The 21,738-nt window shown below is 35.7% G+C and overlaps 1 protein-coding gene across 4 annotated transcripts in view; it reads right to left on the reverse strand.

Moving 5' to 3' along the window:
* The window catches only part of LOC126879781 (gastrula zinc finger protein xLCGF3.1-like), a 164,461-nt gene that overhangs the window by 50,923 nt on the left and 91,800 nt on the right, over positions 1-21,738 (reverse strand). Inside the window, exon 3 of one of the 4 annotated variants that reach the window (XM_050643038.1) lies at positions 15,086-15,186. The exons of the other annotated variants lie outside the window; for them this stretch is intronic. Within the exon in view, the coding sequence (XP_050498995.1) occupies positions 15,086-15,186 (101 nt within the window). The remainder of the gene's footprint in view (positions 1-15,085; positions 15,187-21,738) is intronic. 4 annotated transcript variants of the gene reach the window in all.

Genomic DNA, 21,738 nt, shown 5'->3' on the forward strand with positions numbered 1-21,738 from the left:
GAGCATTAGGGCCAAAAACAAAATAAAATGCAGCAAGAACATAGCCACAGGATTCAATCATTTCGACTTAAATCAAATGTTGGCACAGCTTGATAAGCTGGCGGTAGGTAGAGAATGCAGTACGTAAAGTAAAGATATACGTAAACGATATTATTTTTAAATTGTGCACAATTGATGAATTTATTAAAGAATGAAACAAAATATTGAAAAATGTAGAAATATACATATGTGAAGTACCAGAAACAATAGAAGATGACAAAGAAAAACACAGATTAATAGAGGAATATCATAATCACCCGATGTTTGGAGGACACGTAGGAAATAATAGACTAATAAAGAAGCTAAAAGCAAGATTCAGATGGAAAAATTTGGAGAAAGACGTAAGAAAATACGTTAAACAATGTCATAAATGTCAAATTAACAAACCGAAAAGAACACATGTCGAGGAATTCGTGATATCGGACACTTCTTCCAAACCATGGGACATAGTAGTAGATAGACAACCTGCGTTCTGGCACATCCCCTAAATCGCAACCCTTAAATATTAATAAATGCCAAACGGCTTAACGTAGGATGACGTGTGACGTATCGTTGGAAAGGGGATGAAAAGGGGGGTTGAACGCAGTATGTGGCGTGCGCATCGGAATATGCCAAAAGGGCATTACGTCATATCTTCTTTTCTATTGGTCCGATTTTGACGTAAGAGGGCTCGTCGGAACGGGGAGGGGGGTAACGAATAAGTTGAGACAAAAAAACAAAGATGGCGCCAGTGCCAAAAGGGCATTACGTCATATCTTCTTTTCTATTGGTCCGATTTTGACGTAAGAGGGCTCGTCGGAACGGGGAGGGGGTAACGAATAAGTTGAGACAAAAAACAAAGATGGCGGCAGTGCCAAAAGGGCATTACGTCATATCTTCTTTTCTATTGGTCCAATTTTGACGTAAGAGGGCTCGTCGGAATGGGGAGGGGGTAACGAATAAGTTGAGACAAAAAAACAAAGATGGCGCCAGTGCCAAAAGGGCATTACGTCATATCTTCGTTTCTATTGGTCCGATTTTGACGTAAGAGGGCTCGTCGGAACGTGGAGGGGGTAACGAATAAGTTGAGACAAAAAACAAAGATGGCGGCAGTGCCAAAACGGCATTACAGCATATCTTTGTTGCTATTGGTCCGATTTTGACGTATGGGGTGTCAAATAAAAGCGGTGGTGACACAGAAGCCAACTGTCAATTCTTCTTCTTCTTTTCGTTTGTCAATTCTTCTTCTTTTCCGTGTAGTGCCTAACAGAACGTGACATTCGACATCTTTGTTGTCATTGGTCCGATTTTGACGTATGGGGTGTCAAATGAAAGCGGTGGCAACACAGAAGCCAACTGTCAATTCTTCTTCTTCTTTTCGTTTGTCAATTCTTCTTCTTTTCCGTATAGTGCCTAACAGAACGTGACATTCGACATCTTCGTTTCTATTGGTCCGATTTTGACGTATGGGGTGTCAAATGAAAGCGGTAACGACACAGAAGCCAACTGTCAATTCTTCTTCTTTTCGTTTGTTAATTCTTCTTCTTTTCCGTATAGTGCCTAACAGAACGTGACATTTGACGTATGACGTGACATTTATATGACATTGTTCAGTTTTCCGTCCGAAATTTGACGCAGAACGTGGCATTTGGCGTGAAATATGACGTGAATGACGTGAAATTCGACGCAGAACGTGACATTTGACGTAGATATGTGACATTCGACGTAGGACGTGAATGACGTGAAATTCGACGCAGAACGTGAATGACGTGACGTGAATGACGTGACATGTGACGTAGGTCAAAATCGGACCAATAGCAACAAAGATATGCTGTAATGCCGTTTTGGCACTGCCGCTGACATTTGACGTATGACGTGACATTTATATGACATTGTTCAGTTTTCCGTCCGAAATTTGACGCAGAACGTGGCATTTGGCGTGAAATATGACGTGAATGACGTGAAATTCGACGCAGAACGTGACATTTGACGTAGATATGTGACATTCGACGTAGGACGTGAATGACGTGAAATTCGACGCAGAACGTGAATGACGTGACGTGAATGACGTGACATGTGACGTAGGACGTAAATGACGTGACGTGAATGACGTGAAATTCGAAGCAGAACGTGACATTTGAACGTGAATGACGTGACATGTGACGTAGGACGTAAATGACGTGACGTGAATGACGTGAAATTCGACGCAGAACGTGACATTTGAACGTGAATGAGTGACGTGAATGACGTGTCGTGAATGACGTGACCTGAATGACGTGAAATTCGACGCAGAACGTGAATGACGTGACATTTGACGTAGGACGTGACATTTGAACGTGAATGACGTGACATTCGACTTGCTATCTTCTGCTACCGTCTGCTAATCTCTATTACCTTCTGCTTCGCTCTGCTACACTCTGCTGACCCCTTATACCGCTCTGTGATCGTCTGTGCCTTCGTGAAATTCGACGCAGAACGTGAATGACGTGACGTGAATGACGTGACATTTGACGTAGGACGTGTCGGTTGACGAAGGACGTGACATTTGACGTGAAACATTAAACGTGACCTATTATCGGTTCGATTGTGACGTATGAGGTGTCAAATACGCAAGCCCAACATCAACTGCTCGTCACCAGCCTACTTATTATTGTTCTTTCAAATAAACTAGTCAAATGTCCACTATTATACAGAAGTCTTCCATTCTTTCGTCTATAGGATCCTGGACGCCCATATAAAAAGCATGGAAAACGGAAAGTTTACCTTGGACAGAGGAGTCCTGTGATGGACATTTAAGTCAACCTTGGACAAAAATTCAATACAAATTAAATGGGTCAATTCTCTATTAGACATGATACAGTCTAGCTTGGACTGAACTATTCTAAATAAAATTCCAAGAGTTATCGCATTCAAAAAGTGTTTTTTGTATTACGAAATAAAATACCAAGATGTTACATATTATTTATTAACAAATTATAATAATTCTAATAATTTTAAAATTGTTTCTCTTTGCAGTTCTGCCTTTTTATTTAAACCTAAATTCATTAGTTCACTAATAATTTTTCGTTTTTGATGCATTTTTTCTTTGTATGATTTTCGTATCGCCATCCCACTTTCAGTTTTGTAAAATGTTCTTCTCTTTTCATTTGCTTCATTTTTCCTTCTAATACCTTCCTCACCTCTTTCACACTTGCAGGTTGATTTGACATGTAGTTCATGCTCTGATGTATATTTTTCTAAATTGCTAACGCCTCTGCTCGCTAGGGTAGAAATTTCTTTGCGTATACCTGCACAGAACTTTCCTCTCGAATGTAACCATTCTGATTTAAATATTCTTCTCTCGTAATGGGAGTGAGGTTTACCTAAAAGTCCATCTCCATCTCGACGAAGGGGTTTTTGACCATCAGCACAGGCAATGTATCTCAAAACACCAACACAATGATCCAAACAAATAATTTTTCTAAATGTAGTTTTTGGATGTAGTCTTTTCCCTGCACGTTGTAGTTTCTTCTTGTAAGCCAACATTGTAGATCCATTCGTAAAATGAATTAATGAATGGAGATGTTCGTGTGCAGTACTTCCGTCGTCTGCTACTAAATGACAACGGCAAATGGAATACCATTTTACATTAGGAGCACATGCTAGAAGAGAAAAATCACTCTCATTTAAGAGTAAATGATACCATTCTCTTGGTGACTCTTCGTAATCCTTTGCCATATCCGCCGGAGAAAGAGCATTAATGTCGTTGACTCTCAAAAGAGCCAGATAGTCACTTTTTGACAAAATAGACATATTTTAACTGGATACTTAAGAACAAAGAACTGAACTCTGAAAGCTGTCTCACTAGACTAAAAGAGTCCTTACAAAGTCGTTAAATTTATCTGCCAGTACAGCTTCCCCCACCCTAATTGATTACTTTACGCATGCGCCATTTACGCGGTCAAAGGTCAAAGTCTCGTTGTCTAGACCTGCAATAATTAACCAAGTTAATCCAACAATTTCGACCTGCTGTTCTGACACAGTACTTAAATCACAACTCCACGTTCGATGTAGAAATTATGAATTAAATTATTTAGATATAAATTGCAGTTACAGAACGTGGGGTTGTGATTTAAGTACTGTGTCAGAACAGCAGGTCGAAATTGTTGGATTAACTTGGTTAATTATTGCAGGTCTAGACAACGAGACTTTGACCTTTGACCGCGTGAATGGCGCATGCGTAAAGTAATCAATTAGGGTGGGGGCAGCTGTACTGGCAGATAAATTTAACGACTTTGTAAGGACTCTTTTAGTCTAGTGAGACAGCTTTCAGAGTTCAGTTCTTTGTTCTTAAGTATCCAGTTAAAATATGTCTATTTTGTCAAAAAGTGACTATCTGGCTCTTTTGAGAGTCAACGACATTAATGCTCTTTCTCCGGCGGATATGGCAAAGGATTACGAAGAGTCACCAAGAGAATGGTATCATTTACTCTTAAATGAGAGTGATTTTTCTCTTCTAGCATGTGCTCCTAATGTAAAATGGTATTCCATTTGCCGTTGTCATTTAGTAGCAGACGACGGAAGTACTGCACACGAACATCTCCATTCATTAATTCATTTTACGAATGGATCTACAATGTTGGCTTACAAGAAGAAACTACAACGTGCAGGGAAAAGACTACATCCAAAAACTACATTTAGAAAAATTATTTGTTTGGATCATTGTGTTGGTGTTTTGAGATACATTGCCTGTGCTGATGGTCAAAAACCCCTTCGTCGAGATGGAGATGGACTTTTAGGTAAACCTCACTCCCATTACGAGAGAAGAATATTTAAATCAGAATGGTTACATTCGAGAGGAAAGTTCTGTGCAGGTATACGCAAAGAAATTTCTACCCTAGCGAGCAGAGGCGTTAGCAATTTAGAAAAATATACATCAGAGCATGAACTACATGTCAAATCAACCTGCAAGTGTGAAAGAGGTGAGGAAGGTATTAGAAGGAAAAATGAAGCAAATGAAAAGAGAAGAACATTTTACAAAACTGAAAGTGGGATGGCGATACGAAAATCATACAAAGAAAAAATGCATCAAAAACGAAAAATTATTAGTGAACTAATGAATTTAGGTTTAAATAAAAAGGCAGAACTGCAAAGAGAAACAATTTTAAAATTATTAGAATTATTATAATTTGTTAATAAATAATATGTAACATCTTGGTATTTTATTTCGTAATACAAAAAACACTTTTTGAATGCGATAACTCTTGGAATTTTATTTAGAATAGTTCAGTCCAAGCTAGACTGTATCATGTCTAATAGAGAATTGACCCATTTAATTTGTATTGAATTTTTGTCCAAGGTTGACTTAAATGTCCATCACAGGACTCCTCTGTCCAAGGTAAACTTTCCGTTTTCCATGCTTTTTATATGGGCGTCCAGGATCCTATGCAGAAAACGTGACGCCACGCTCAGATTTTTTTATTTCACGCATGCGCCATTAACAAGGGCAAAGTTCAAAAGATCGTTGTCTAGACTTGTTACTAACGATGCTAAAACAATTTGACTTGCTGTTCTGACACACCCCCCAAATCGCAACCCCACGTTAGGTTAGGCCAGGGTAGCAGAGAATGTTGTGGGTAACGCTGAGACATGCTGTGACGCTCTGCTACCCTGGCCTAACCTAACGTGGGGTTGCGATTTGGGGGGTGTGTCAGAACAGCAAGTCAAATTGTTTTAGCATCGTTAGTAACAAGTCTAGACAACGATCTTTTGAACTTTGCCCTTGTTAATGGCGCATGCGTGAAATAAAAAAATCTGAGCGTGGCGTCACGTTTTCTGCATATCAGCAAATTCAACGAGGCTTTGACCATGGTAATAGCGCATGCGTGAAATAATCAGTTAGGGTGGGGGAGGCTGTACTGGTAGATAAATTTAACAACTTCGTAAGGACTCTTAGTCTAGTGAGACAGTTTTGAGATTTCAGTTCTTTGTTATTAAATAGCCAGTTAAGATATGTCTATTTTGTCAAAAAGTGACTATCTGGCTCTTTTGAGTGTCAGTGGTATTAAAGCTCTTTCGCCAGCGGACATGGCAAAGGATTACGAAGAGTCACCAAGAGAATGGTATCATTTACTCTTAAATGAGAGTGACTTTACTCTTCTAGCATGTGCTCCTAATGTAAAATGGTATTCCATTTGCCGTTGTCATTTAGTAGCAGACGACGGAAGTACTGCACACGAACATCTGCATTCATTAATTCACTTTACAAATGGATCTACAATGTTGGCTTACAAGAAGAAAATACAACGTGCAGGGAAAAGACTACATCCAAAAACTACGTTTAGAAAAATTATTTGTTTGGATCATTGTGTTGGTGTTTTAAGATACATTGCATGTGCTGATGGTCAAAAACCCCTTCGTCGAGATGGAGATGGACTTTTAGGTAAACCTCACTCTCATTACGAGAGAAGTGTATTTAAATTAGAGTGGTTACATTCGAGAGGAAAATTCTGTCGAAGTATACGTAATGAAATTTCTACCCTAGCGAGCAGAGGCGTTAGCAATCTAGAAAAATATGCTTCAGTGCATGAACTACACGTAAAATCAACCTGCAAGTGTGAAAGAGGTGAGGAAGGTATTAGAAGAAAATATGAAGCCAATGAAAAGAGAAGACAATTTTACAAAACTGAACGTGGGATGACCATACGAAAATCATACAGAGAAAAAATGCTTCAGAAACGTAAAATTATTACTGAACTAATGAATTTAGGTTTAAATAAAAAGGCAGAACTGCAAAGAAAAACTATCTTAAAATTACTGGAACTATTGTAATATCTTTAATAAATAAGAAGTAATATCTTGATATCTTATTTCCTAACACAAAAACACTTTTTGAATGTGATTATCTTAGAAATTTTATTTAGAATAGTCCAGTCCAACCTAGACTGCATAATGTGTAACAAAGAATTGACTCCATTTAATTTGTATTGAATTTTTGTCCAAGTTTGACTTAAATGTTCACAAAGGACTTTACTGTCCATGGTAAACTTTCCGTTTTCCATGCTTTTTATATGGGTGTCCAGGATCCTATAAATAATAGTTTAGAGAAAACAAAATCCACAGAAGTACGTAACAAAAAAGAGACATTAAAAAACAAAAAATCGATAATTTACATTAACAAAATTATGTGATCGTGTAAAAATAGGAAATTATGAATTGTGAAGACCGACAAAAAATTGGGAACACAGAGAAATAGAAAGCAGTAATCCACAAATTATTAAAGAAGAGGAGAAGGGAAATTCTTTGCACGTAATTATTTTAAAACTACATAGATAAAAGAAACACAAGTATATAGAAGGCCGGCAAAAGAAAATTGGGGAGAGAGAAATAGAAATAGTCCACAATTATTAAAGCAGAGTAGACGTGAATTTTTTTGCACGTAATTATTTTAAACATTGATAAAAGAACCACAAGTACATAATACTAACACAAGAACTTACTTAAAAAAATATTTAAAACATGACACACAAGTACACACTACATACACATAAAAAATATTTAATATGAACAACAAAGATAGCTCACCTTGATTCAATATTTATCACTGCACTGCGAACTAACTAGCGACACGTTCGGAAACTGTGGCTCGGGCACAATTGGTGTACTTTATGCCTGTCGGAAACTCAATGAACTGGCTATCCCCCGATTTCTATTTATATAGTAGGTTAATCTGATGACGCATTAAAATTTACATGTATGTACTTGCAGGATTGTTTGAAACGACATGTGCATATTATTGCTAGAGTTTGCGGTTTTGATTTCCGTTATTAATGCGTCGTGTAGAATGTGCTGTGTCATAATAATAATGAAATCGTATACTAAAAAATATAATTGATGCTTTTTTTTTACGGTCATTGCCAGAAACACCTTGCAAATTTTACACGACTCGTTAAAACGGAAATTAAAACTGCAACTTCTAGAAATAATATTCACATGTCTAATATTGCATTTTAACCTGATATTGCAAAAAATATAATCGTTGCTTTTTTTGCGGTCATTGCCCTACATTCTTACTATTTTGCAATATCATGTTACAGGTGTAATATGATATTGCTTCCGCTGACACATTCGTTTTGTGTGACTAATGAAATTCTATTTAATACTTAGTATTAGATGTACATTTTATGAATAATGAACTCGTATTTAATTTCTTCTTCTTTGTGTCAAGCCATCTGTCAATTCTTCTTCTTTTTTCCGGTTTGTCAATTCTTCAATGTGTTGTGCCATTGTTACTTCTTCTTCTTTTCGTTTGTCACTTCTTCTTTTTTTCGTTTGTCATGCTGTCAATTCTTCTTCTTTTCGGTTTGTTAATTCTACTTTGGGTCGAGCCATCGTCACTTCTTCTTTTCGTTTGTCACGTCACCTTCTTCTTCTTCTTCTTTTCCGCAGCCGTCAATTCTTCTTCTTTCCGGTTTGTCAATTCTTCTTCATTTTGTTAAGACATTGTCACTTCTTCTGTTAGTTGTCATGTTGCTGGCAATTCTTCTTCTTCTTTTCGTTTGTCATGTCAACTCTTCTTCTTTTCCGCAGCTGTCAATTCTTCTTCTTCTTTCCGGTTTGTCAATTCTTCTTCATTTTGTTAAGCCATTGTCACTTCTTCTGTTAGTTGTCATGTTGCTGTCAATTCTTCTTCTTCTTTTCGTTTGTCATGTCAACTCTTCTTCTTTTCCGCAGCTGTCAATTCTTCTTCTTCTTTCCGGTTTGTCAATTCTTCTTCATTTTGTTAAGCCATTGTCACTTCTTCTGTTAGTTGTCATGTTGCTGTCAATTCTTCTTCTTCTTCTCGTTTGTCATCTCAACTTCTTCTTTTCAGTTTGTCATGTTGATGTCAATCCTTCCTCTTCTTTTAGTTTGTCATGATGCTGTCAATTCTTCTTCTTTATTTCGTTTGTCACGTCATACGTCAAATGTCACGTTCTGTTAGGCACTATACGGAAAAGAAGAAGAATTGACAGTTAATATTGAACGTTGACAGAAGAAGAATTGGCAGTTGGCTTCTGTGTCGTCACCGCTTTCATTTGACACCCCATACGTCAAAATCGGACCAATGATAACAAAGATGTCGAATGTCACGTTCTGTTAGGCACTATACGGAAAAGAAGAAGAATTGACAAACGAAAAGAAGAAGAAGAATTGACAGTTGGCTTCTGTGTCGCCGCCGCTTTCATTTGACACTCCATACGTCAAAATCGGAGCAATAGCAACAAAGATATGCTGTAATGCAGTTTTGGCACTGCCGCCATCTTTGTTTTTTGTCTCAACTTATTCGTTACCCCTCCCCCTTCCGACGAGCCCTCTTACATCAAAATTGGACCAATAGAAAAGAATATATGACGTAATGCCCTTTTGGCACTGCCGCCATCTTTGTTTTTTTGTCTCAACTTATTCGTTACCCCCTCCCCGTTCCGACGAGCCCTCTTACGTCAAAATCGGATCAATAGAAAAGAAGATATGACGTAATGCCCTTTTGGCATATTCCGATGCGCACGCCACATACTGCGTTCAACCCCCTTTTTCATCCCCTTTCCAACGATACGTCACACGTCATCCTACGTTAAGCCGTTTGGCATTTATTAATATTTAAGGGTTGCGATTTAGGGGATGTGCCAGAACGCAGGTTGTCTATCTACTCATAGTATACATAGATACGATAGGTCCATTCACTAAGGCCCGGTACTTTATGTCTCGATTAACAGCCCGTTAGTTAACGGAGGTTTAATCGGGTCCTCTTTAGGGTCTCTAGCGTTGTAATAAATGCAATTACAAGTATTATTATAATTATAAATAAGTATAATAATAATTATAATTGCATTTATACCTACCTTGGACCCTAAAGAGGTCCCGATTAAACCTCCGTTAACTAACGGGCTGTTAATCGAGACATAAAGTCAGGGCTGCTTTATCCATTAGGTAATATAGGCAGTTGCCTAGGGCGGCAAATTATGAGAGGGCGGCAAAAATACTGTACAAAAAAATATTTGTATATAAATATTAAAATCGAATAACAATTAAGTATATCCATCAATGGAATAGAAGTGGGCATTAATTTCTAGAAAACATCCCTAACAACAAATGTACAAATAAACAGATCCCTAACAAGGAATCATTTTTCAAGAAAAATGTTGAACGGTGAAATGAAGTTCAGGAATTGGCTACTTTATTCTACATCTAAAAAGAGTGTATTTTGTATTCCTTGCCGTCTATTTCAGGCACAAGGTTTCAATGACCAGAAGAATACTGGCGTCAGATTAAAACAATATGAAGATTCAAAGGACCACACGGCAAATGTCTTGAGTTTATTCAATCGAGGTAAATTAAAAAACAGAATAGACTGTTCCATAACAAGTACATTCAGAAGCGAAGTACAATACTGGCGCAACGTTTTGCAACGCATTAGAGGAGATAATTCAGTTATAGGATCAGTTCAAAACAGTAACTTTTTAGGTTGCTTAGTACTTATAGCAGAACTTGATCCTTTTTTACGCGAGCACCTTGCTAAATTTGGAAATATTGGTCAAGGGAACTGTAATTATCTGTCAAACAGTATATGCGAGGAACTAATAGTTTAGATGGGAAGAAAAATAAGAAGAACGATTGTTGACGAATTAAAGCAAGAAACATACTATAAATAGTTGATTCGACACCAGACGTGTCTCATGGAGATCACCTAGCATTTTTAGTTCGCTATTTTTCTGGTGATGTGGTGATGGTATGCCGACTGAAAGATTTTTTAAATATATTCCAAATATATTCCATCTGAAGGTCACAAATCTGCTGCTTTGGAATCGACAAGTATTTCGACTTTAGAGGTACCATTGATTTAAGTGATTTTCGCGGCCAGTCATATGAGAACGCATCCAATATGGCTGGCAAATATTCAGGACTGCAGGCCAGAATAAAAAATCACAATAAACTTGCTGAGTACGTACCCTGGACATTCTCTCAATTTGGTAGGATCTTTAGCAGCAGAATCCTGTCTGACCGCTACTTCCTTTTTCATTTTTTTACAAGAATTATATACATGTTTTTCGGCTTCCACATATAGATGGAAAATTTTGACTGACAACTTAAAATCACCTGTTGTGAAATCTCTTAGTGAAACTAGGTGGTCCGCAAGGGCGGACGCAACTAACGCGTTATACACTGGCTTCAGCGAAATAAAAACTGCGCTTTTTAATATCTCAAAGACGAATGTCAAACTGCAGCTGAGAAGCATCAATCACTTTCTATATTTGAAAAAATGGACACTTTTGAAATGACATTATTAGCTATCATTTGGCAACATATTTTAGAAAGAGTGAACCTATCCAATAAGTATGTCCAGAGTCCTGCAATGGATCTGGGTTCTGTCGTTAAAGAGTATGAAGCTCTATCAAATTACTTTACCTCAATCAGAAATAATTTTGCCATTTATGAAGTGGAAGCCAAAAAATTGTGCCCAAATAAATCATATAAAGAAATAACAAATAGAAAAATAAAAATTCAATTTGACGGTGCCGACGAACGAACTTTTTAGCTAGCGATGAGATGAAAATCCACACATTCTATAAATCGACACTCTGATAAGAGATCTGAGTAGACGTCTGGAATCTTATCGACTTATTTATCAATGTTTTCGTGCTATAACAGATTTGCCAAAATTAAACAATGAAGAAATTATTAAAGAAGCTGAAAATATGATACAAATTTATAAAGACGACCTAGATACATCATTCATACATGAATGCATTCACTTAAAAGGATCATTTGGATACCACAATAAAATCACCAATAATTGATATATCTAAACCCCCTTTGTGGCTCAGTGGTAAGAGCGCCTACCTTTGGATCAAAAGGTCCGAATGGTCGTGAGTTCACCAGGGTCAGGAATTTTTCGTTTATTATAAATTAATAAATGAAAATAGTTTCTGTCCTTGTGGGATACTGTGGGATTCTGTCCTTGTGGGTACTCACCGAGGGACCGCAGACGTTCGGATACAATTAGCGTCTCTTTGCAAAAACAATGACGTTGACTTTGCAAAGTAACAAGACACTTACTCAACACACACTACACATGACACTAGGTACCTAACTGCAAAAATTCACCGTACCTACCATGCCAATGGCCATTAGTTGTCGAGGCATTAGCTAAATAAAAAAATGATATATATTTAAAGAAGAGTGGATTGAAATATATTTCCCTAATTTTGACATTGGTTTGCGCATTTATTTGTGCATTCTTGCGGAAAGGTCATTTTCGAAAATGTCTTAGCATTTTGTCGATTTTGTCCATAGAAAGTGACGTAACAAAGGCGATAAATTGTAAGGACATTATAGATAATTTTGCCAAAGAAAATCAAGAAAGAAATCGAACTGGAATGATAATTTTTTCTGTTATATGTATATAAACATCGTAGTTTAAATCCATTTTTAGTGTATTCATATTTAAATAAAAAAATCTGCTTTTTTCTCAAAAATGGTACATGTTTGAAGGGCGGCTACTAGAGAATTGCCTAGGGCGTCAACTGACCTAAACGCGGCCCTGCATAAAGTACCGGGCCTAAAAGTAATGAAGGAAATAGATACTGTATCACAATGTTGTGTGAACTTACGAAATACGCGGTAAGTATACCCGTGTGCAATAAAGAAGCTGAGACAATAGCCCGTGGAATTTTCGATCATTTTATACCAACATACGGACTCATGAAACAAATAAGAACAGACCAAGGCACAGAATATAAAAACGAAGTAATGCAGGAACTAACAAAGCTACTAAAAATAGAGCACAACTTTTCAACGGCATACCATCCACAGTCCATTGGAAGTTGTGAGAAACTGCATAGAACATTAAACGAGTACGTAAGTGCATTCATAGATGAAGACAGGAAAAATTGTGATGTGTGTTGCAAAATGTTCATATACTGCTACAATACATCCCCTAACGCGTATCATGGTTACACGCCGTTTGAATTGCTGTATGGCAGTAAAGTTAACCTACCGGAAGACCTTACACGGGAGCTACAACCATGTTACAATATAGATGCCTACTACAATGAGTTACGATACAAACTGCAATGCGCACACGAGAGAGCTAGAACCTTCTTACTGAAGCACAAAAAAGAGCGGCAAGAAAAGAATAAGCCCGAAGCGACACCACAACACTTTAAAATAGGAGACCTAGTCCTGGTAAAAAGAGAAGAGAATGGTAAGTTTGATAGTCTTTATGTAGGCCCCTTCACAATAACAGAGGTAAAGTTAATTGTAAGATCAAAATGGAAAACAATAAAATCAAGGAAATACATAAGAATAGACTATATGCTTACAGTCCGAGGACACAGTGAGTGACAAGTGAAACGGGAACAATATTGATATCGAACATTTTTTTCTAACTTTGTATTTACTAATTAGTTATACGCTGTGAGCTCGTACGTAGAGGGGATATTTACAAATTCGCGAACGCCAGTAGTGACAAGTTTGTAAACGTTTACCGGAAATTTGACATAAATGTCAAAGTGATTAATTTAAAATTAAAATTAAAAACATTAATTATAAACAATATTAGTTGGTCAAAGCTGTGGTATATATTTTTACCTTAAATATACTTACGTTTTAAATACTGAATTTAAGTTTTTTTAATGTTCCGTAATATCTAATTATAAATTAATATATTAATCTTACCGCCATCTACACGATAATTGTTAAAGTATCCGAAGTAAGAAATTCATATTTTATCAATAGAACGTCAAAATGATTAGCAAAATCTTAAAAAAATCGATTATAATTTAATTACTTTTTTGCGTTGTAAATATTAAGCGATAACAATTAAATAATAAATTTAAAAATTACCAGTGAAAGTTGATTAGTAATCCGCCAGGAGCGACACCAGCGAAGCTCACAGCGTATAGGAAATAAATATTTAATTCTGTATTGATTAAAACACAATAATCGGTTGGTGGCGTTGTCTAGAAAAAATTTCTTCTTTGTCGGTAGTCAGAAAACCCGGAAGGGTAAGGATGTACAGGATTATCAGCATCCAAAATAAGATCAAGACATATTCATTTAATTTTTAAATGTCTTACAAAACAAACATCACGTTTGTCGTTAAATAATTAGGTGACACTGATTACTCAACACAAGTGCACTAGTTTTCAATAACGCTTTGTCAGCTATTCAATATTATTCATAATTCACGGCCAGGCCGTGCCAGCATTAAAAATATCAACACTTTTCTAGTTTATTTATAGATACAGCAATGCATCGCGAATCATTCTTTTATCAATTATCATTCGTGATTCAGATACATTATTAGACAGTTCGACCTCAAACGCACCAACTAGTTACTGTGGTATTTAGAGTTGGTAAATAAATAAGTATTCAGCAAATAGTGTCTACTTCATCAACCCCTATCATAGGGGTAACTACCCCAACTAACATAGGACGTTCCTGAGGGTGGAGAACCACCATAGCCTTTTTAAATCATAACTCCTTAAGAATTGTTTCATACAAATTTCACATGTAATTGGGTATTTCTTCAGTGTGTACTCTAATATGTTCTTTTAACTGATAATGTCGTGAAAACTGTTTGGTGCAAATTTCACATTCAAAATGTTTTTCTACATAATGTACTACCAATATGAGTGTTTAAATTAGAACCTCGTGAAAACCGTTTGTTGCACATTTCACATGCAAATGGTTTTTCACCGGTATGAACTCTTAAATGTGTTTTTAGATCATAACTCTTTGAAAATTGTTTCATGCAAATTTCACATGTAAATGGTTTTTCTCCAGTGTGCACTCTTCTATGTTCTTTTAAGTGACAATGTCGTGAAAACTGTTTGGTGCAAATTTCACATGCAAAACGTTTGTCTACAGAATGTACTAATAGTATATGTTTTTTTAATCTAGATTTTTCTGAAAACTGTTTATTGCATATTTTACACCCAAATGGCTTGTCATCGGTATGAACTCTTAAATGTATTTTCAAACCATAATTCCTTGAGAATTGTTTCATGCAAATGTCACATGTAAAAGGTTTTTCTCTGGTGTTCACCTTCATAGTGTCAGTTAAATACTGGTTCAATTGACTACTTCCGTCATCATCTTGTTTTAATATATTACTCGGATCAGTTTTTACTTCTTCACACGATAAACCTAAAATCACGTTTATCTATTAAATCAGTGTTACGGAATGAAACAAAAAATGCATGATAAAAAAGGCAAATATGAGCATTTACTAAAAAGCTATTACAGAGCGACAAGCGAGAAGTAGCGGCTGACTTTCTCGTATTCTGTATTTTCGCTCAAGGTCACGCGCCAGCACTGGCTTGTACATAGTTTGTTGTACATTAGGGGAGGCAAGGTTAAAGTGAAATTGTGGGGTAAAGCGAAATAGCTCGTTTTCAAATTTTTCTGCAAAACGGAGCCATCAATGTTAACAATCCAATTAATGTTTAGAAGTAGTACGTGCTTATCGACCATTTTGTAATGATCGTCTGTTGATGTTATTGAAAATATCACTGTTAATACATTTTTGGTCGCCTATTTGTAAAATCTGCGGGTGAGTGTAATTGCTAATTTTTTCATCTTATTTAACTAAACATGTTTTTGAAAGCAACACACAAAAGCAATCATACTTAAATATCTTTTTTTTTACTGGGCAAGTTTGCTTTTAAATCCATTTGGGGCAATGTGAAATGTTAATAGATGGGGCAAAGTGAAATGTCGTTTAATCATATCATTTAACGTGTAAACATACTTGATTGCCACCAGGGCCGCGCCAAGGCTTCCAAGCGCCCAGGGGCAAGTAATTTTAGGCGCCCCCTTCCTCCTTCCTTTTGTAAGTAGTTTTTTGTAGCTTAGTGAATCGTTATACGGTATACCTACAAACTGTTTTTTATGTGTTAGGAAAGTATTATCATCATCATAATCTAACCGTTATCGTCCACTGTTGAACATAGGCCTCCTCAAAGTTTCTCCATGTCTTCCTATCTTGAGCTACTAGCTATCCAGTTCCCGGCAGTTCTCTTTACATCGTCACTCCAGTGCGTTGGTTTATCTCTGTTTATCTTATGCTTTATTTAAGTTTATTTAAGTTTATCTCTGCTTCGTTTATCCCATTGTCTAAAACCACGGTTTTAGACGGATTTTCGCAAATAACACAAAAATTGTGTATTTTATTGAAAAAAATGTTCTTGGCAAAGAAAAACCTTATAAAAAAATTTAAAAAAACTTGTGCACGCATGAAGTCGGTAGATCTAGTAGAGGAAGAGTTGTAGCTCAAGAAAAGTGTCAAATTCCAAATCGAAACATTCCAACGTGAAATAACCAAAAAATGAAGCATATTTCTGGCAAAATTCGTTATAACTTTTTTAAAGTCTTTAGGAAAAGCTTTATTTTTTTTTTAGTTTCTAGCAGCAAAAGTAAGCCAGTAACGCTGAAAATAAAGGTGGTCCCTTTTTTTGTTAAGAAACATCGTAAAAATATCCGCTTAATTAGCATCCCAAATGAAATTAATCGTTACAGTTTTAAAATTTACTTCACTTTGTATATTTATATGATCTGTAAGTTTCACAATTTCAAAGTGCTTATTTAAAAAAAAAATTAAATTAAAAAAAATAGTTTGAAATTTTGACGGAAATGCCTTTTTTCAAAATTTTTCCTAAGAATATATTTTTGATAAATTACTTTTTGAGTTATTTGCGAGAAACCGTCTAAAAACGTGTTTTTTTTTGTTGAAAAATGAACATATTCAGTCGCAAATAACTCGAAAATTAGATATTGACTTAAGTATATAAAAACTTCCCCTAGGGCAAAAGCACACGTCGACCCAATAGCATTTTTTTCTTTGACATGTTAGCTATGTGTATGCCAAATTTCATGTTAATCCAAGCTGTTCTTTAAAATCCAGAGGTTTTGCAATATTTTACCGTGAGTGCAGGTTGTACCGATCGCAGGTTGTCGGCACCGCTTTCGAGGAAACCAGCGCTTTAGGGGATCAAAGTAATCAAACTGCTATTTTTATATCTACCTATGATTGGTAAATTTTCAATTTTACAAGATAATAAAATATTACTAATATTTCTGGTAATTTCGGCATTACCAATTTTTTTTTGGCACCTGTCGGCGCCTTTTTGGTTTGGCGCCGCCCCTCCTCGCCCTTATGGACGGCGCGGCCCTGATTGCCACCATTAAAAACGAATATCTGTATTTCGAGGTGTAAAATGCGAAATTATAAACGAAAAACGACCTAACAACAATAGTCTGTGAAGCCAATCACATCTGGAATCAGATCTTTGCCAAAGGACATCCTTTGCCAAAATCAAGCTGCTATACAATACGGAATCTCTGTTACTACGTTAAATCGGAGGATTAAATCCGGAAAAAATGATGAAGATGCTCCAAGTAAGAAGCTAGGCCAATTTCAAACCGTACTCTCGACTATTTCACTTTACCCAACCATGTGGGACAAAGTGAAAAAAGCCAATGTCTGACAAACCTACGCATAACAAAAAATCTACTGAGTTATTTATATTTCGACATAATGATCTTAAAATTTACTGTAATAAGATACCTATGTTTTTTACAAAATTCATTTCGAAAATTGTAAAATTCATTTGATTTCAAAGTTTAGCTATTCCACTTTACCCTACTCTCCCCTACTTATTAGACCATAATAATAATAAAATGGCTAAATATCCCGGGTGGGGTTGAGCCGCTAAAAAGCTATCTAGATCCATATTTTTTGGGGGGGATCAGTACCAGTCTGCTTACTCGATACTATTGACTATGCTTCTCCATTTCTTTCTATCTCCTGTCTCTCCCTGCCAGTCTCTAATTCCTGCCCTATGTAAATCTTCCTTTACTTCCTGTAACCATTTTATTCTAGGTCTTCGAGTGGATGGTTGTTGCGCTGCCAGCTCTCCATATATGCCCAAACCATCTAACTGTGTAATGTTTAATTTTTTTTAATTATATCTCCATCTTTCAGCTCTTGTTTTATTTCATAGTTAGTCCTAATCCTGTATTCTGTTTCAGACAATCCAAAGACGTCCTAGTATAGCTTTTTTCCCATTTTCCTCTCCAATATTCTCAAGTCCTCCTCCTCTCTTTTTGTCATAGTGAGTTTTTCCGCAGCATACAATAATGTATGCCTAATTATTGTAAGGAAAGGCAGCTTTAGATTGAATTCGATTCCAGGCCACCATCTTCGGCTAGCCATGGTTTCTGCCTTTCAGCATCTTCAGAGTCGCCTGTGGTGTATCCCGAAGCCAACTGAATCCAAGTTGTCGAAGTATGAATATAAATAAAATATTAATTGCGTATGGACGCGTTAGCAACATCTATCTGGACACAGAGAAAATTCTCTATAAGTCGGAGTGCAGAATCCTTGGTAACTATCTGTTGCCTGAACTTTTTACAAATTTATAGACACAGGCCGATAAATAGCGGACATGGGAGAGCCTACAATATACACTCCCTAATGCCCTAGAGCCGGGGTCGGCAACCTGCGGCTCGCGAGCCGCGTGCGGCTCTTTGGATGTAAAGCTGCGGCTCTTTAGTTACACACGCAAATATTATTTATTTTACCAAAAAAAAAAAAACATTTAAAAATCTTGACAAAAATCAAACATTTGCCACTATCCGCTAAAACAGTACAAGATAGAATAGCTAAAATGTCTTCAAATGTAACATATTTGCAGGTGGAAGAAATTCAACTTTCTTCCGCCTTATCACTTGCTATAGATGAGTCTTGCGACATAAAAGACATGGCACAAGTTGTGCTTTTTGTCAGTGTCTTTCCAAGGTCAAAAAGAAGAACTCCCCGGATTGTTACCGCTGTCGGGACAAACTAGAAGGGAAGATATAGCGAATGCCGTGCAAAAATGCCTTGAAGACAATGAGATCGATTTCAATAAAATCGTTTTAATAGCAACTGATGGAGCCAGAAGTATCACAGGAAAAAATAAAGGGGCAACAACGATTCTTCAAAGCAAAATACATTACAAAATTCTTACATTTCACTGCATAATACACCAAAAAACGCTTTGTGCCCAAACATTTCCAGCCGAAATAGTTAAGGTCATGAATTTGTTGATCAAGATTGTTAATAGCATCTTGTCAAAAGCACTCTATCATCGTCAGTTTAAAGAATTCTTAAACGAAATGTAGGCTCAGTATTCCGACCTCCTTCTTCACAATAAGATGTTGAAACGTTTTGCTTTGTGCTTGAATGAAATAAATACATTCCGAAATGAAAAAGGCATTAATCACCCTGAATTAGGGAACGACAAATGGTTGCAAAAATTTTACTTTATGGTGGATATCACAGCGAAATTAAATGAGCTGAATCTAAAACTGCAAGGAAAGGGAAACCCAGATATCCAGAGCGGTAAATTACTTCATTTTCAATTTCTAAAGCAATATCGCGATAAAGCCAGTGCAACTGTTGACACGAATTACTTCAGCATAGTTACAAAAAAAATTAAAGATGAATTTGCTGGCAGATTTGAACAATTCAAAACGACTCTAGCATTCATATTACATCCTCTCAACACAAATAGTAACGAAATCCACGTTGGGCCATTTGGGATTGATAATGGATCTTTAAAAATGCAATTGATCGATTTAAAAAGTAAAGTTTTGTGGAGTGGACAATTTACAGAATTGAAAAGCAAGTTGGAAGTGTTGGACGTCCAGAAATGTACGTAACGCAACAAAAGTGGACAGATTTGAAAGAAATGCCGCGAATTGAGGGACTTATATTCGACGCATGGAATAGTCTTCCAGATTGCTACAGTGAGTTGTTGGAGTGGTAACTATCTTCGGATAGACATATTCTTGTGATATAAACATTTTGCTCTAATTTGTGACAGCAGTAAAATATATTTTGTATAAATAAATTACATACATTCTTCTTTTTTTGTCAAATAATTTTGGGCACATATAAATGTTTGTATTACTGAAAAGAGAATTGAACAGCCTTATAAATGAGCTAGCACACGACCCCTATTTCCATTTAAAAAAATCATCGATTACGTCATCACCCTCAGATGGATGACGCCACTAGTATGATTTTTTTTTCTTTTGATTCTGGCCTTGGTTTAGAACCTTTAGCCACGTAGTATGAAATATATATGCCAAAATATCATAATTTAAAACCCTGTATGTGAAAAACTCTATATAAATATGAATAAATAGATTAATTTTTTTATCAAAGAACTTTATGCGAGTACTATTTATTGTTGACAAAAAAAATTTTGTGGCTCTTTAAAATCTTTGAAATTTGGTAAATTGTAATGTTTGACTCTTCCAACTCAAAAGGTTGCCGACCCCTGCCCTAGAGCCCTAATTATTGTATTATAAACCTTAATTATCTCGGAAACGTTTTTAAACAACTTATAAAAATCAATTTTTTCGGCCCGGGTTGACATTATTTTACGTTCTTTGGACCATTGGGAACAAAAAAGTTCTCTTGTAATTTTTCTCTAAAGTTAATCGTTTTCGAGTTATAAATAATTTAAAACTGAAAAGAAATCGAATAATGACGATTTTCAAGGTGAAAAAAAAAACAAATCAAAAATGTTATTTTTGAAACTGCGAAGTACAAAAATTCAAGCTAAAGCCTTATTTTATCAGCTAACAATAAGTAGGTAATTGGAGCTGGTTTCATTCTAAAATATTGTTTTTTAGTTATTAATGATCGCCCGTCTTCGCATATGTACTTAATTAACATTTATTAAAAAGCAATGTTTTAGAATAAAACGTGCCAAAAAATTTAATAGCGAGCCCCTGGAAGAAGGGTTTAGTCTAGCTTGAATTTGGGTACACCGCAGTTTCAAAAATAATATTTTTTATTCGTGTTTTTAAATCGTGAAAATCGTCATTTCGATTTTTTCAGTTTTAAATTGTTTATAACTTGAAAACGATTAACTTTAGAGAAAAATTACAAAAGGCCTTTTCTGTTCCCAATGATCGAAAGATCGTAAAATAACGTCTACACGGGCCAAAAACATTTATTTTTATAATTTGTTTAAATTTTTGTTTAATAAATGTAGCAATAACTTCTAAACTATGGTATTTAGGGGAGTGCAATTAGAACGAGAAGATACAATGTTTCGGAAAAAATCAAACAAGGTTATATTTTTCTAAAACTTTTTTTGTTAGTTTATAAATATGTTAAAGTAAAAAGTTCTACTCACAAATTTCGCCGCTAATTGTTTATTAATTGTTTAAACAATAACAATTGTTTTGTATAAATAATGTTAAGAATATGGGTGAATTCAACATTTTATTTTGATAAAAAATATTTTTATTTTAGTTTTGATTATGCTGAACCCGAATCTGACATTACAATTTGCAAATTCAAAATGGCGGATTCAAAATGGCGGATTTTTTCCTAAAATTCCTTAAAAAGCAGTTGTAAAATCCGAATTTTTTTTATAAAACGTGTTTGTTTACATATATGTTGATATTTTTGAGAGGTTGCTGAACCTGAATCAAATTTTGATAATTTAAATTATAAAATGGCAGATCCAAAATGGCGGACAACTTAAAAAATAGTTGTAAAATCATAATTTCTTTACAAAATGTATTTATTTCTACATATATTTATTTTTGAGAGCTTTGATAAACCTAACTTAAATGTTAACATTATAAACTATAAAATGGCGGATCCAAAATGCGGATTTTCTAAAAAGAACATTC

Source organism: Diabrotica virgifera, chromosome 2 (assembly GCF_917563875.1).
Source record: "Diabrotica virgifera virgifera chromosome 2, PGI_DIABVI_V3a".
In the NCBI taxonomy this organism is placed as follows: Eukaryota; Metazoa; Arthropoda; class Insecta; order Coleoptera; family Chrysomelidae; genus Diabrotica; species Diabrotica virgifera.